The sequence below is a fragment of the Indicator indicator genome, chromosome 38, assembly GCF_027791375.1.
Source record: "Indicator indicator isolate 239-I01 chromosome 38, UM_Iind_1.1, whole genome shotgun sequence".
Classification (NCBI taxonomy): domain Eukaryota; kingdom Metazoa; phylum Chordata; class Aves; order Piciformes; family Indicatoridae; genus Indicator; species Indicator indicator.
In genome coordinates this window covers 2,854,091-2,868,926 of record NC_072047.1, presented here as the reverse complement: position 1 = coordinate 2,868,926, position 14,836 = coordinate 2,854,091, and the positions used below count along the sequence as shown (strand labels likewise).

Genomic DNA, 14,836 nt, shown 5'->3' with positions numbered 1-14,836 from the left:
CAGGTGAGGTCTTTGCTTCTTTCCCCCCCTCTGCCCTTGCAGCCCCCACCCCACAGAGGTGCTTTGACAGAGCACTTTGGACAGGTTAGATGGAGCTAGGCTGGGGGGGAGTGACCTCAAGCACCAAAACAGAGCTGTGTGAAGTTCTTTATTGACGAGGCTCAGGGTTTGGGGGTGGAGGTGAAGATGCGCAGTCCATGCATGCTCTTGATCTCCTCACTCAGTGCCTGCAACAGACAAGCACCAGAATCATGGAACCACTGAAGTGTTTGGGATGGAAGAGCTCTGAGAGCATCCAGTCCAACATCAACACACCACCACCAGGGCCACCAAACCATGGCCCCACGTGCCATGGCCACAGCTATCTGGAACACCTCCAGGGATAAGGACTCTACCACCTCCCTGGGCAGCCTGTTCCAATCCCTGAGACCACTTGCAGCAAAGAAACTTTCCCCATTTCCAACCTAGCCCTCTCCTGGCACAATTCCAGGCTGTTTCCTCTTTGTTCTGTCCCCTGATCCTAGGGAGCAGAGCCCAACCCCTACCTGGCTCCAGCCCCCTGTCAGGGAGGTGTAGAGAGCCAGAAGCTCTCCCCTCAGCCTCCTTTTCTCCAAGCTCAACACCCCCAGCTCCCTCAGCTGCTCCTCCCCAGCCCTCTTCTCCACACCCTTCCCCACCTTTCTTGCCCTTCTCTGGTCCTGCTCCAGCCCTCAAGGTCCTTCCTGGGGTGAGGAGCCCAACCCTGCCCCCAGCACTCAAGTTGTGTCCTCCCCAGTGCCCAGCCCAGGGGCACAATCTCTGCCCTGCTCCTGCTGCCCACACCATTGCTCCTCCAGGCCAGGCTGCTGCTGCCCTTCTTGCCCACCTGGGCACTCCCTGGCTCCTCTCCAGCTGCTGCCACCCAGCACACCCCCCCTGAGGCCTTTTCCACCAGGCAGCTCCATCCTGGAGCCTTCCTGGGGTGGTTGTGATCCCAGGACAGGACCCAGCCCTTGGTTTTCACAGACCCAGGTTGTGGCAGGCAGCTCTCAGTGTCTCTGCTCTTGGTGCTGCACCGAGTGGTGGCTGCATGGTGCCTGCACACAGCAGGTCCTGGCTGAAATCACTAAGAGCACTTTGGTGTGCACAGAAGTGCTGCATGGACACAGCTAAGACACTGTGCTGCACACCACCAGGAGCACAACTGTGCTGCACACCACCAGGAGCACAACTGTGCTGCACACCACCAGGAGCACAACTGTGCTGCACACCACCAGGAGCACAACTGTGCTGCACACCACCAGGAGCACAACTGTGCTGCACACCACCAGGAGCACAACTGTGCTGCACACCACCAGGAGCACAACTGTGCTGCACACCACCAGGAGCACAACTGTGCTGCACACCACCAGGAGCACAACTGTGCTGCACACCACCAGGAGCACAACTGTGCTGCACACCACCAGGAGCACAACTGTGCTGCACACCACCAGGAGCACAACTGTGCTGCACACACAGCTCCCTGCGACAGCTCTCCTACTGCTGTGACAGCTTCACCCAGCACAGAGCAGCACTCCCTGCCCCTCCCAAGATCTACACTCATCAGGTGCTGAGCCAAGATAATCACCCCCTGAGGATCCAGCTCCCAGAGCTGTGGACACACAGCCCCTGTCCCACCAGCACGCTGCAAGCTAAGTGCCCAGCTGAACACCACACCCAGAGCTGGATTTTATCTGTTGGAGAGCAAACATCAGAACCCTTGTTTTACACCCCACAGGGACAGTGTGGCCCTAAACCACTGACTCTGTGTGTACAGCACTCGTGGTGAGCACACAGCCCAGAGTGGGCACAGAACCAAGGAGCTGTTGAGGCTGGAAGAGACCTCTCAGACGATCTAGTCTCAACTGCTCCCCTAGAGCTCAATCCAACCACTGCTGCTGAGCCACTGCCACCAAGCCATGGCCCCAGGTGCCATGGCCACACAGTTCTGGAATACCTCCAGGGATGGGAACTCCACCACCTCCCTGGGCAGCCTGTTCCAATCCCTGACCACTCCTGCAGCAAAGACATTTTTTCTTCTCTCCAACCTAACCCTCCCCGGCACAATTTCAGGTCATTTCCTCTCATTCCATCACCTGACACTGGGGAGAAGAGACCAACCTCAACCTCACTGCAGCCTCAGCCTGGAGCTGAGCACACTGCTGCCTGCAACACTTCCCAGTCAGGCACTCTGCATTATCACACAGTCATTGAGGCTGGAAAAGACCTCTGAGATCTGGAGTGAAGCTGGAAGAGGGGAGACTGAGACTGGAGATGAGGAAGAAATTCTTGAGAGTGAGGCTGGGGAGAGACTGGCACAGGCTGCCCAGGGAGGCTGTGGCTGCCTCCTCCCTGGAGGTGTTCCAAGGCCAGGCTGGATGAGGCCTTGAGCAAGCAAGGGGAATGGAACTGGATGAGCTTTGAGATCCCTTCCAACCCAACCCATTCTGTGACTCCATGAAGTGCTGCACCAAGCCAAACCACAGCCCCCTGAGCCCCCCTCACCTGGTTAACCATTTGGTGCTGCTGCACCGTTCGCTTCTCTCTGAACTCCTCTGACTCGATGTGGATCTCGTACATGGCACCACAGCCTCCTAGAGACATCAAACCAGCAGCAAGGCTTGAGCAAAGATCAGGCTCCTCTCTGCCCCCCAGTCATGGCCCAGTTCTGGGGTCCCCACAGCGAGCTGGGGCTGGGAACAGACTCAGCAGTGCTCCTTCCAGGGTCATGATTGCTTCCCTACTCCTGCTGGTCATTGTCTGGGAGCGGAAGGAGCTGAGGCCACACCTCAAGTGCTGGGGTCAGGTTTGGGCCTCTCACTGTCAGAAGGACATTGAGGGCTAGAGCAGGGCCAGAGAAAGGCAACAAAGGTGGGGAAGGGTCTGGAGAGCAGCTGAGGGAGCTGGGGCTGTTCAGCCTGGAGAAAAGGAGGCTGAGGGGAGACCTTCTGGCTCTCTACAAGTCCCTGACAGGAGGCTGGAGCCAGGTGGTGGTTTGGCTCTTCTCCCCAGGATCAGGTGATAGAAGGAGAAGAAATGGCCTGGAATTGTGCCAGGGGAGGGTTAGGTTTGATAGGAGAAAATATTTTTTTGCTGCAGGAATGGTCAGGGATTAGGAACAGGCTGCCTAGGGAGGTGATGGAGTCCCCATCCCTGGAGGTGTTCCAGAAACCTGTGGCCATGGCACTTGGGGCCATGGTGGTGCTGGGTTGATGTTGGACTGGATGACCTCAGAGGGCCTTTCCCACCCAAACAATTCCATAGTTCTGTGGTTTGAGGGGATGGGGAGGACCATGCAGAGCTCCTGGTGTACCTGAGATATCCACCACTCTGATGGAGGAAGCCCGGGGGAACTTCTCCCGCAGGACCCGGCTCACCCGCGCCTCCCCCTCCGACTGCGAGGTGAAGCCTCGCCAGGTGCTGCGGCGCAGGAAGAGCTGCGGGGGCACAAAACCAGCACTAAGAAACACTTCGAGGGGAGAGAAACTGTCCACACCCACACGAGCTGGGGGCACGAAAAGACTGGAGGGGGCACCGGGACGGGGGGAGGTGCTTCCACCGGCACCGGGAGGGGACACCAGGATGGGGGAAAGCGGCTTCACCAACAAGCGGGGCGGGAAAGAGGGCGTGACAGCGGAGCCGGGGTAGAGGAGAAGGTCACCTTCAGCGGCACCAGGGAAGGGAGGGTGAGCACTGGCCTCGGGGCAGCGGGGAAGCCGGGAGAGGGCTGCCGGCACCGGTGGGAGGACACTGGAGGGGCTGAGTTGTGATTGCCTTTACCGACAGCGGGGAGGGGGACACTTGCCAGCAAGGTGGCGGAGGACACCTCCCTCGTTACCGATGACACTTACCGGAGGCAGGCGCCGGCCGCACTTACCCGGGACCGAGACGGGGGGGGAAGGAGGGAGACACAGGGGGGGACACGGAGGGGGACACGGAGGGAGCGGAACCCAACTGTGGGACGGGGACCTCGGACAACGGCCAGAGCGCCCCCGCCCCTACCCCTGGGACCGGGAGGGGATGGCACAGACAGAGGGGAAGGTCGCACGGACAGACAGAAGGACACAGAGAACACTCACCGGCCCCCGGCCCAGCAGCCCTGCCGCCGCCATACTGGGCGGACGCCGGAGCCGCGCGCCAGGGGGGTCAACCATAGCCCAGCCAATCGCCGCGCGTTTCGCTGCAAGGGGCGGGACCTGGAGCTGCCACTGCTTCCGCTGCTGCGCCCCCTGGCGGCTCAGAGGACCTTGTCCGGGACTGCGCCGAGCGCTCCCCTGCAGGTGCTCTGATAGCCCTGCGGGGGGGGAACTCGACGACGCCCCCCGCAGGCAGGGATCCAACCTGACCCCCGAGGGGGCCTCATCCTCCTCCCCTAAGCCCCAGCTGGGCCTCACCCTGCCCTCCCTCCCAGAGCCAGGACCCCTTCCTGTCCCCCACCACAATTCCCACCCCCAGGACCCCATCCTGCCCCCCACCACAATTCCCACTCCCAGGACCCCATCCTGCTCCCCACCACAATTCCCACCCCTCGGAGTCCATCCTGCCCCCCACCACAATTCCCACCCCTGGGACCCCATCCTGCCCCCTACCACAATTCCCACCCCTGGGAGTCCATCCTGCCCCCCACCCCAATTCCCACCCCTGGGAGTCCATCCTGCCCCCCACCACAATTCCCACCCCCAGGGCCCCATCTGGGCACCCCCCATTCCCCATCCTGTCATTCCCCTCCCAGCCCCCTCCTTGTTTCCAATTCCCCAACAGCAAACAAAGAGACTTGAGGGGGGGGAGGCCAAGTATTGAGTGCAAAAAATAAATATAAAATTTATTAAAACACCCACAATATTTTAGAGATATCAGGAGAATACATTGGGCAGCCTGGGCAGGCCGCACGTAACTCAGAATAAAATACAAATTAACAACAGAAATAATCCAATAAAATAAACCCAGCACGAAACGGAACGAAAAGGAATCAAACAAACAAACAAAACAACAACCCAAACAAAGCCAAAGCCTGGAAAGGGCAGGAAAGGAAGAAGGAGAGGAAGAGGGAAAGGGGGGGAAAAGGAAAGGAAGAGGGAAAGGGAGGAAAGGAAGAGGGAAAGGAAGACAGAAAGGGGAGAAGAGGGAAGGAAGGGGGAAAGAGGGGAAAAGAAGAGGGAAAGGAAGAAGGAAAGGAAGAGGGAAAGGGAGAGAAAGGAAAAGGGAAAGGGAGGGAAAAGAAGAGGGAAAGGGAGGGAAAGGAAGAAGAAAAGGGAGGGAAAGGAAAAGGGAAAGAGAGGGAAAAGAAGAGGGAAAGGGAGGGAAAGGACGAAGGAAAGGGAGGGAAAGGAAGAGGGAAAAAGAGGGAAAGGGGGGAAAGGAAGAGGGAAAGGGGGGGAAGGGAAGAGGGAAAGGGAGAGGAAGGGGGGAAAGGCAGAGGGAAAGGGGGGAAGGCAGAGGAAAAGGGGGGAAAGGAAGAAGAGGGAAAAGGGGGGGAAAGGGAGGAAAGGAAAGGGAAAGGGGGGAAAGGAAGAAGGGAGAAAAAAAGGGGGGAAAGGAAGAGGAAAAGGGAGGGAAAAAGGGAGAGGGGAAAGGAGGGAGGAAGGGAGGGGAAAGGAAGAGGTAAACAAGAAGGAAAGGGGAAAAAGGAAGAATGCGGCCCTCCGGAGAGACTGAACCTGCCCGCGCTGTCCACGGTGCACATATTCCCACCCGGCCGACACTAACTCCTCCGTGGCACGGCCCGCAGTGAGCTGCCCGGCCCCAGTTACCGCTTGTGGTGGGCCCCTGTCCCGCCCTCGTCCTCCGAGTGGGCCCCTGCCCGGTCCCCCGAACAGTGCCCCCTTCGTGTTGCCCCCTCGTTCCGACTGGCCCTTCTTGTACCATATTACACCCTGCTGCTGGCCCTGGGGGCTGGCACTGTTTCTTGCCCATTGTCCTACCATCTCTGCTCGCCCGGCGCTGGGCCCGGCCCTCGTGCTTCCCATGAATCTTGTTCCTCATGCCTCCGTGTCCCCTTGCGTCGCCCCAACTGCCAGCTTTCCCACTCTTTGCGTCCCTTCCGACAACTTCTTTTGGTCCTTTCTCTACGGTGTCCCGGTCTTTCCCCCACGTTCTCTTTTCTACACCACTTTCCCCGACTTTCCCTCGGTCGCGTGCTCCCTGAGCGACCGCGCTGTCCCTCTTCTGCCTCGGCCTTCTTTCTGCCCATGCTTTACTACCTGGTGCCCCCCTCAAACTTAAACCGCTTTCCCCTCCGATGTGGGCACCTTGGCTACATACCTCCCCTCAGAACGTATTGCCCGACTCATGCGTCCCTTTTGCACCCCTTTCACATCTTCGCCCGCTTTATCCCTTTCCGCCTGGCCCTGTACGTGCATCCTTACGGTCCTTTATGGCTCTGTTCCTCGTGCCCTCGTTGCCCTGCCTCTATGCCCATTTTGCCCCCCTCCTCCTTCCTACCGTGTCCTTCTATTTATACCATTCCTCCGATTCCTCCTCCCGACGCTTTCTTCCCTAGGATCTCTTTCCCTTGTCGTCCCGTAGCTATGTGCCCGGCGGCCCGTTCCCTCGTGCCCTACGGCCACTCAGCTGGCCCCCGGGGCCCCACCGTGTCCCCGTGTCCCCTTCCTCTTCCCCTTCGCGCCCCCTCGAGTGGAGCCCTGGCGGTCCCTTGTCTCCCTACTGTCCCCTTGATTGTCCCGTCGCTGTCCCGTCGTCCCCCTGTATTTCCTCTTCCTCTCTTCTCCACGTGTCCCGTCCGCTTTGCCCGGTGTGCCCTGGATCTTGGCCCTTCCCCGCACAGGCCCCTGCACCCCCCCCAAGGAGCAAAAAAAAACGTCCACCTCCCCCAATACCTAAAACCCCCACCCAACCAATGAGGCCGGGGCACTAACCACGCGAGAGACCGGGTCTGGGAGGGTTATTTGGCTGATGGGGCCCACTTTCCCCCCACCGCCAGTGCGGACGCCCTCCCCCCCCCCCCCAGTGGGTTACCTCGCGAGTCCCAACTCCCAACATACCCATACTCCTCCACAAATCAACACCTGTCCTCTCCTCTCACCCCGTATTCCGAACCCCCATCTACCTCATGCGCCTTGCACACCCTGGAGGGCGGGGAGCCGAGTGGCGGTACCGGGCAGCGGGTCGGGTAACATGTGGCCAGTGTGGACCCAACACCCCCCCACCCCCCACCCCACTACAAACTTCACCCGTCCGTTCGAATCTGCCCCCGGCGTATAACACCACACCAACACAACAACACAAACTTCATTTTCCAGTCACCCAGTCCCGAGCCGACCAAATCTTCAAGTGTGACATTTCGGAGCCGCCGGGAAGCCCCCCGCGGTGTCCCCTCCCCAGCAGTGCTCTCCTCCCCTGCAGTGCTCTCCTCCTCCCCTCCAGCGTTTCCCGTCCCCTGCAATGTTCTACTTCTCTCCTGCAGCGTTCCCCCCTCCCCTGCACTGTTTCCCTCTGCCATGCAGTTTCCCCCTCCCTTGTAGCGTTTCCCTCTCCCCTGCACTGTTTCCCTCTCCCCTGCAGCGCTTCCCCCTCCCCTGCAGGATTTCCTCTTCCTCTGCAGCATTCCCCCCCTCCCCTGCACTGTTTCCCTCTTCCATGCAGTTTCCCCCTCCCTTGCAGCATTTCCCTCTCCCCTGCACTGTTTCCCTCTCCCCTGCACTGTTTCCCATTCCTCTGCGTTTCCCTCTCCCCTGCAGCGTTTCCCCTTCCCCTGCAGCATTTCCCCTTCAGTGTTTCCCCCTCCCCTGCACTGTTTCCCTCTCCCCTGCATTTCCCCTTCCCCTGCAGCATTCCCCTCCTCCCCTGCACTGTTTCCCTCTCCCATGCAGTTTCCCCTTCCCCTGCAGCATTTCCCCCTCCCCTGCGTTTTCTCCTCCCCTTCAGCACTTCCCCTCCCCTTCAGCGTTTCCCCCTCCCCTGCAGCATTCCCCCCTCCCCTTCAGTGTTTCTGCTCCTCCCCTGCAGTTTCCCCCTCCCCTTCAGCGATTCCCCTCCTCCCCTTCAGCGATTCCCCTCCTCCCCTTCAGCGATTCCCCTCCTCCCCTTCAGCATTTCCCCTTCTCCCCCGCAACGCTTCCTCCTCCCCTTCAGCATTTCCCCCTCCCCTTCAGCTTTTCCCCCTGCCCTGCAGCGTTTCCCCTTTCCCCTGCAATCCTCCTACCACCATCCTACCTTCCCCCACTTCAATCAATCAGGCCCCCCCCAAAAAAACCCCTAACAAAACCCCCTCCCCCCCCCCCTTTATCCCCTCCTCCAAATTCCCAAACCCGAGGAGAAACGGAGCCTTTTTTTTTGTTTTGTTTTAATGTCTTAATTTGAGAGTTCGCTGCCTCCTTCCCTCCCTCCCCAAAGAAAATATCAACAAAATCCAAACCCACTGAATTAATTTTTTTTTTCTTTTTCTTTTTTTCTTTTACTCCCGGAGTTTAAAAAAAAAAAAAAAAAAAAAAAAAGTTTGAGGCTGAAATTCCGGTGGTTTGGTAAAATCCCTGAAGGATGTGGAGGGGGAAGGGAGGAGAAGGGGGGGAATAAAAAAAAAAGAAATGAGGGGGGAAAAGGGATAAAAAGGAGGGCCCCAAATCAAACCAAAGCTGAGCGGTGAGGAAGGATCCCTGATTTTGGCTAAATTCACCCCGGATTTGCGTCGCCTTCGCTGCCGCAGCGCTGCTGGGGGAGGGGGGTTGGGGGAGGAGGCTTCGGGGCGGGGGGGAAGTTGAGGTATTTGCCTTGGTTTGGGGGAGCTGAGGGCAAGCGGAAGGGGAAGAAAATAGCACCAATAAAACCCCAAAACACGGAAAGAAAAAAAAAAAGGAAAAAGAAAAAAAAGGAGAAAGGAAAAAAAAGGAGAAAGAAAAAAAAGGAGAAAGAAAAAAAAGGAGAAAGAAAAAAAAGGAGAAAGGAAAAAAGAAGAAAGAAAAAAAGAAGAAAAAAGAGAAAGAAAAAAAGAAGAAAACAAAACGGAGGAAGAAAAAAAAGGAGAAAGAAAAAAAAGAGAAAGAAAAAAAAAGGAGAAAAAACAAAACGGAGAAAGAAAAAAAAAGGAGAAAGAAAAAAAGGGGGAAAGAAAAAAAAAGGGGGAAAGAAAAAAACCCCACAAAACAACAAAGAAAGAAAAGAGAAAAGCAAAAGGGAGGGAGGGAGGAAGGGGCAGGAGCAGGGGGCCCGGCTGAGCCCTTCCCCCGGCGGACCCCCCGCGGCGGTCTGGGGAGGGGAGGGAGCCTGAGGGATCGGTTGAGGAGGGGCAGGGGGCATGGTGCTGAGCGTGGTGCTGGGTGGGCACCGGGCAGTGGTGGGAGAGGATGCTGGGAGGGTGGCCCTGCAGCGCGGGCGTGCGGCGGGCACGGGGCGGGGCGGGGCGGGCAGTCGGCTGGGGGTCTGTGTGCCGGGGGGTGGGGGGCGTCCGTGCACCGTGCCCGAGCGCCAGGGGGGTGCGTGGTGTCTGGGCACCGTGTCTGTGCCAGGGCGCCGTGCCCAAGTGCTGTGTCTGTGCATGGTGGGTGAGCAGCACGTCCCAGCACGGTGCCCATGGGTTGTGCCCACGCAGGGTGGCCGAACACAGTCCCCAGGTGCCATCTCCACACCATGCCCAGGCACCATGTGCCCAAGCACCATGGCCATGATGTGTGGCAGGGCACAGTGCCCAAGCACCATCTCCATGCATGGTGGGTGAACACCATGCCCAAGCACCATGCCCAAGCACCGTGCCCATGCACCCTGTTCAGGCACCATCCCCCAGCACCATGTCCTAGCACCAGTCACCCACAGTGCCTGAGCACCATACCCACAGACCACGCCCTGGCACCGTGCATGCACAGCACCCCATGCACAGGGCTGGGCACCACCTTCACACTCCCCTGGCTGAGCACCATGCTCCACACCCTGTGTCCAAGCACCATGGCCCAGCACCATGCCCACACAGCCTGGATGAGCACCATGTCCACACACTGAGGCTGAGCACCATGCCCACACAGCCTGGATGAGCACCATGTACACACACTGAGCTGAGCACCATGCCCACACAGCCTGGATGAGCACCATACCCACACACCGAGGCTGAGCACCATGCCCACACACTGAGGCTGAGCACCATGCCCACACAGCCTGGATGAGCACCATGTTCACACACCATGGCTGAGCACCATGCCCACACAGCCTGGATGAGCACCATGTTCACACACCATGGCTGGGCACCACGTCTATGGTGCGTGGCCAAGCACCATGCCCCAGCACCATGCCCACACACCACATCCACGCACCACAGCTGAGCACCATACCCACAAATCACATCCAACCACCACGGCTGAGGACCCTGGCTGGCCACCTTGGCTACACATCATGTCTGAGCACCATGCCCCAGCACCATGGCCATGGTGCATGGCTCAGCACCATGCCCGAGCACCACGGCCACGCACCATGGCCACATTCTGTGCCCAAGAGCCATGTCCATGCTGTGTGGCCAAGCACTGTGCCCAACCATCACACCCTGGCACCACACAAAGCACCTCAGCAGAGCACCACAGCCACACACCGTGGCCAAGCACTGTGGTCCAATGCTGCAGCCAAGCACCACGGCCAAGCACCACATCCAAGCACTGTGCCCCAGCACCACGTCCATGATGTGTGGCTGAGCACCGTGCCCCAGCACCATGCCCACACACCATGTCCATGATGCGTGGCTGAGCACCATGCCCCAGCACCATGCCCCAGCACCATGTCCATGATGTGTGGCTGAGCACCATGCCCCAGCACCATGCCCACACACCATGTCCATGATGTGTGGCTGAGCACCATGCCCCAGCACCATGTCCACACACCATGTCCATGATGCGTGGCTGAGCACCATGCCCCAGCACCATGCCCCAGCACCATGTCCATGATGTGTGGCTGAGCACCATGCCCCAGCACCATGCCCACACACCATGTCCATGATGTGTGGCTGAGCACCATGCCCCAGCACCATGTCCACACACCATGTCCATGATGTGTGGCTGAGCACCGTGCCCCAGCACCATGTCCACACACCATGTCCATGATGTGTGGCTGAGCACCGTGCCCCAGCACCATGCCCACACACCATGTCCATGATGTGTGGCTGAGCACCGTGCCCCAGCACCATGCCCACACACCATGTCCATGATGTGTGGCTGAGCACCGTGCCCCAGCACCATGCCCACACACCATGTCCATGATGTGTGGCTGAGCACCATGCCCCAGTACCATGTCCACACACCATGTCCATGATGTGTGGCTGAGCACCGTGCCCCAGCACCATGCCCACACACCATGTCCAAGCACTGTGGCTGAGCACTGTGCCCACACACCAAGTTCACACACCCTGGCTGAGCACCATCTCCATGATCTGTGGCTGAGCACCATGGTCAGGCACCATCTATATGCACCTGGTCCAAGCACTGTGGTGGAGCCCTGTGCCCAAGTCTCACGTCCACAAACCAGATCCAAGCACCATGGCTGAGCACCATTCCCAAGCACCACATCCATGATTTGTGGCCTAGAACCATGCCTGAACACCATGTTCATTACCCCCTGGTCCAGCACCATGGCTGAGCACCACGGCTGAGCACTACATCCATGATTTGTGGCCAAGAATTATGCCTGAACATCACTTTCACACACCCCTGCGGTGCCCACACACCACATCTGAGCACCACATCCATGATGTGTGGCTGAGCACCACAGCTGAGCACCTCACCCAAGCACCACATCCATGATGTGTGGCTGAGCACCACAGCTGAGCACTTCACCCAAGCACCACATCCATGATCTGTGGCTGAGCACCACAGCTGAGCACCTCACCCAAGCACCACATCCATGACCTGTGGCTGAGCACCACACCCAAGCACCACGTCGGTGCACAGCACCCTAGCCCGGAGGGGAACGGCTCCATCATCAACCCAGCTGAGGGGACGCCGGCGCCGCGGCCCCGATCTCAGTTTGCATAAACCCCAGCGGCATCCGGGAGGCTTCCAAACTGTCGCTCCGGTAAAAATCCCAACCCCCACCCTGCCTTCTGCGGTTGCACCTTGGGTCCCTGGTCTCTTACACCCAGCGAGCAGCACCTCGGCGAGGTGGAGCCGGGCAGAAGCGGGGGGACAGTTCGTTAAAACACCGTTAGCACCGTTTGTAGTAGAAGATTTCACGTGATAAAAATACACCTTAGAGAGCCCACAAAGCAACACTCCGTATTAAAAGGAAAAAAAAATAATAATAAATCAGCAACTTTGAGGCACCTCAGGGATTCTGCTTTCCTCCTCCTTTCCCCGTGCCTCATCCCGAGACGATCTCAGGATAGGGAGGGGGAAACCCAAAACGTTTCTCCCCCTGTTCCCCACCTGAGGCGAAGCATCGCGGCCGGCAAACCGAAGCGGGGTGGCAGGAGCCTGCTGGGGCTCCCCGCGCCGAGCTCTCAACCGCGGGCGTTGTTCTAGCACCATTGTGGCCACGACCTGCTGCAAAGTGAGGTCCCCCCCGTCCTACCCCGAAGCGATTAAAAACATCTCCCCCCCACCCCGCAACCCGAACCCCCAACACACACAAACAAGTCGCCCCCTGAACGCCGCGACCCCTCCCCTGGCTTCGGCACGGGTGGGACGAGCGCGGCCGCCGGGAAAGGGTGAAAGGGAAAAGGTTTCGCTTGAGGAAGAGCCTCAGCAGCAAGGGGTAAAAGAGCTGTGCATAGATTTCGAGTTTTCGTAGAAGTCTGAAGCGTGCTAATTTGTCATGACTGAGATTTGAGGTAGGTTAGAACGTTCATGTAGTGTAAAAAAGTAAGAGACCGCAGCAGTTCTGGCTCCTCGACCCCGCCGCGGCGGCAGCACCGGCGGCTCCCCACTTGCCCCCGGCTCGAACCCGCCGCAACCAGACAGAACCTCCCCCCTCCCCGCCCCCCAGCTCTCTCCCTGCACCAAAATCAACTCCTCCGAGGAAGCAGGACTCAGACAGGTTACACAGACCCTCGCCTCCTCCAAACCTTCTCCCTTGGTCCTCCAATTTTAAACCCACCCAGGCGAAGCTCGCAAGGCAACCCCCACTCCGCCCCCTGCCACCACAGCCAGCCAAGAGGGGTGCCTGGGAGACGCAAAGCGGAGCCGGCACCCGAATCCGGCCCAGCAGGGATCAGCCAGGTCCCTTTTGTCACCCTCAGAACCACGTCACCAACAATCAGGTCCTCAAGCTGGCACCGGCATCACCCGCGGGCACCCCCTCCCTTTACTCTTCCAATCCCGATACGCTCTTGGGTGGGAGCAAAGCGGTTTAAGAGCTCCGTTGAGTTTCCTTGTCCGATGTGGGTGAATTTACAGATTACAGTGGAAAAAAAACAACAACAAACCAAAACAACCAACAAACCAAAAAAACAACCAAAAGGGGGGGAGGGAAGGGGGGCGGGGAGGTGGAGAGAGAGAGAGAGAGGAAAGGGGAGGACAACAAAAAAAATTAATCCTGAAGGACGGACGAAGCATGTTAAATATTCTGCCAGTATTTACAGTTCTCCCACGATAATCTTGTTTAAAACATAACTGCTTTCAAGTCGGCGGGGAGGATAAAAAGGGAGTTTTGAGGGGAGAGGAGGAGAGAAGAAAGGGGGGGGAGTTGGTTTTTTAAGTTTTGTTTTTCTTTTTTTTCTTCTCTTTTTTCCTCTCTTTTTTTCCTCTTTTTTTCTCTTTTTTTTTCTCTTCTTTTTTCTTTTTTTCTTTTTTTTTTTTTGTTTAAATCTATGTGAAAGTGCTTTTAAAAAAAAAAATCTTTCCCTATTTACAGGTTTAAAATCAAGCCCCACGGCAATGTTCCGGCTCTTTGATCCTTGCTTGATCCGTGCCAGTGCGCAAAGGAAGGTTTGGGGGGGACGGAGGGGAGGGGAAGGGGAGGGGGGAGTGACAGTAAACACCAGGTGATTTCTGCACGCTTTAACGGCGTCGCCTCTGCCTCGCTGGCTCTCCAAAAGGCACCTCAAAGTGCAATAAACAACCACCCCCGGGGACGCCGGCACCCCGGATTCGGCCACGCCACCCTTCCCGATGAACCGTGGCGGCGGCGGCGGCAGCAGCTCCTTGCCGGCTGCCTGCCTGCCTGCCCGCCCGCCGCGGGAAGTCTCGAGTGAGATAAGTTCAAAAAAGCACCACGCAGTTGTTTGTCGGCGTCGTGATTCTGGGTTGGGTTGGGGGTTGGTGGTGGTGGGGGGTTGGTGGTTTTTGTCTTGCGGGAAGAACGGCGATCCGGAGGATGGCACCCGGGGAAAAAGGGGTAAGAAAAAGCACCGAGCCCCGGCGGCGCTCACCACCGCGCCGGCACACCGGCAACGGACGGGGAGCGCGAACCGGCAGCAGGGGGGTGGGGAGGTGTGTTTGGCCAGCCAAGTCTTGGGGTTCGCTCTTCCCAGAGCCGATCGCGTGAAGAAATCAATCCCCCGGAGACGGAAAGCACCAGACTTTAGCAACAGTGATGTACAGAGAGCAACACCAGTGAGTTATTCACAGTTTGGGGTTCGGTTGGGTGGTGGTGGTGTTTTTTTCCTGGTTTTGTAGGGTTTTTTTCCTGTTTTGGTGGTGGGGTTTTTTTTCCTGTTTTTTGTGGGTTTGTTGTTTGTTGTTTTTTTTTTTTTTTTCCTGTCCCGTCGGCTCCTTTAGAGATGCTGCCGCCACCGCCGCTGCCGCCGCTGCTCTCCCCTGGGGCCATCAGCAAAGGAGCCTTCTCCAAGTCTGAGCACCCCCCAGCAGCAGCAGCCCCCAGTTGCAGCCCCCAGCCTGGACATGTCCTGAGGTCTCCGGCGCCGGGAAAGACGCCGGCTCGCTGCGACCCGGCG

General features: G+C 58.2%; 1 protein-coding gene across 1 annotated transcript; it reads right to left on the bottom strand.

Annotated features, from left to right (window-relative positions):
- Positions 1-141: 141 nt before the first annotated feature.
- On the bottom strand, positions 142-4,131 carry BOLA3 (bolA family member 3). The gene is made up of 4 exons (XM_054396668.1): positions 4,098-4,131; positions 3,332-3,455; positions 2,524-2,612; positions 142-227 (listed from the first exon to the last, which is right to left on the bottom strand). Exons 1-4 carry the CDS (start codon positions 4,128-4,130, stop codon positions 162-164), a joined length of 312 nt encoding a protein of 103 aa, XP_054252643.1. The 5' UTR covers position 4,131; the 3' UTR covers positions 142-161.
- Between the last annotated feature and the right edge of the window lie 10,705 nt (positions 4,132-14,836).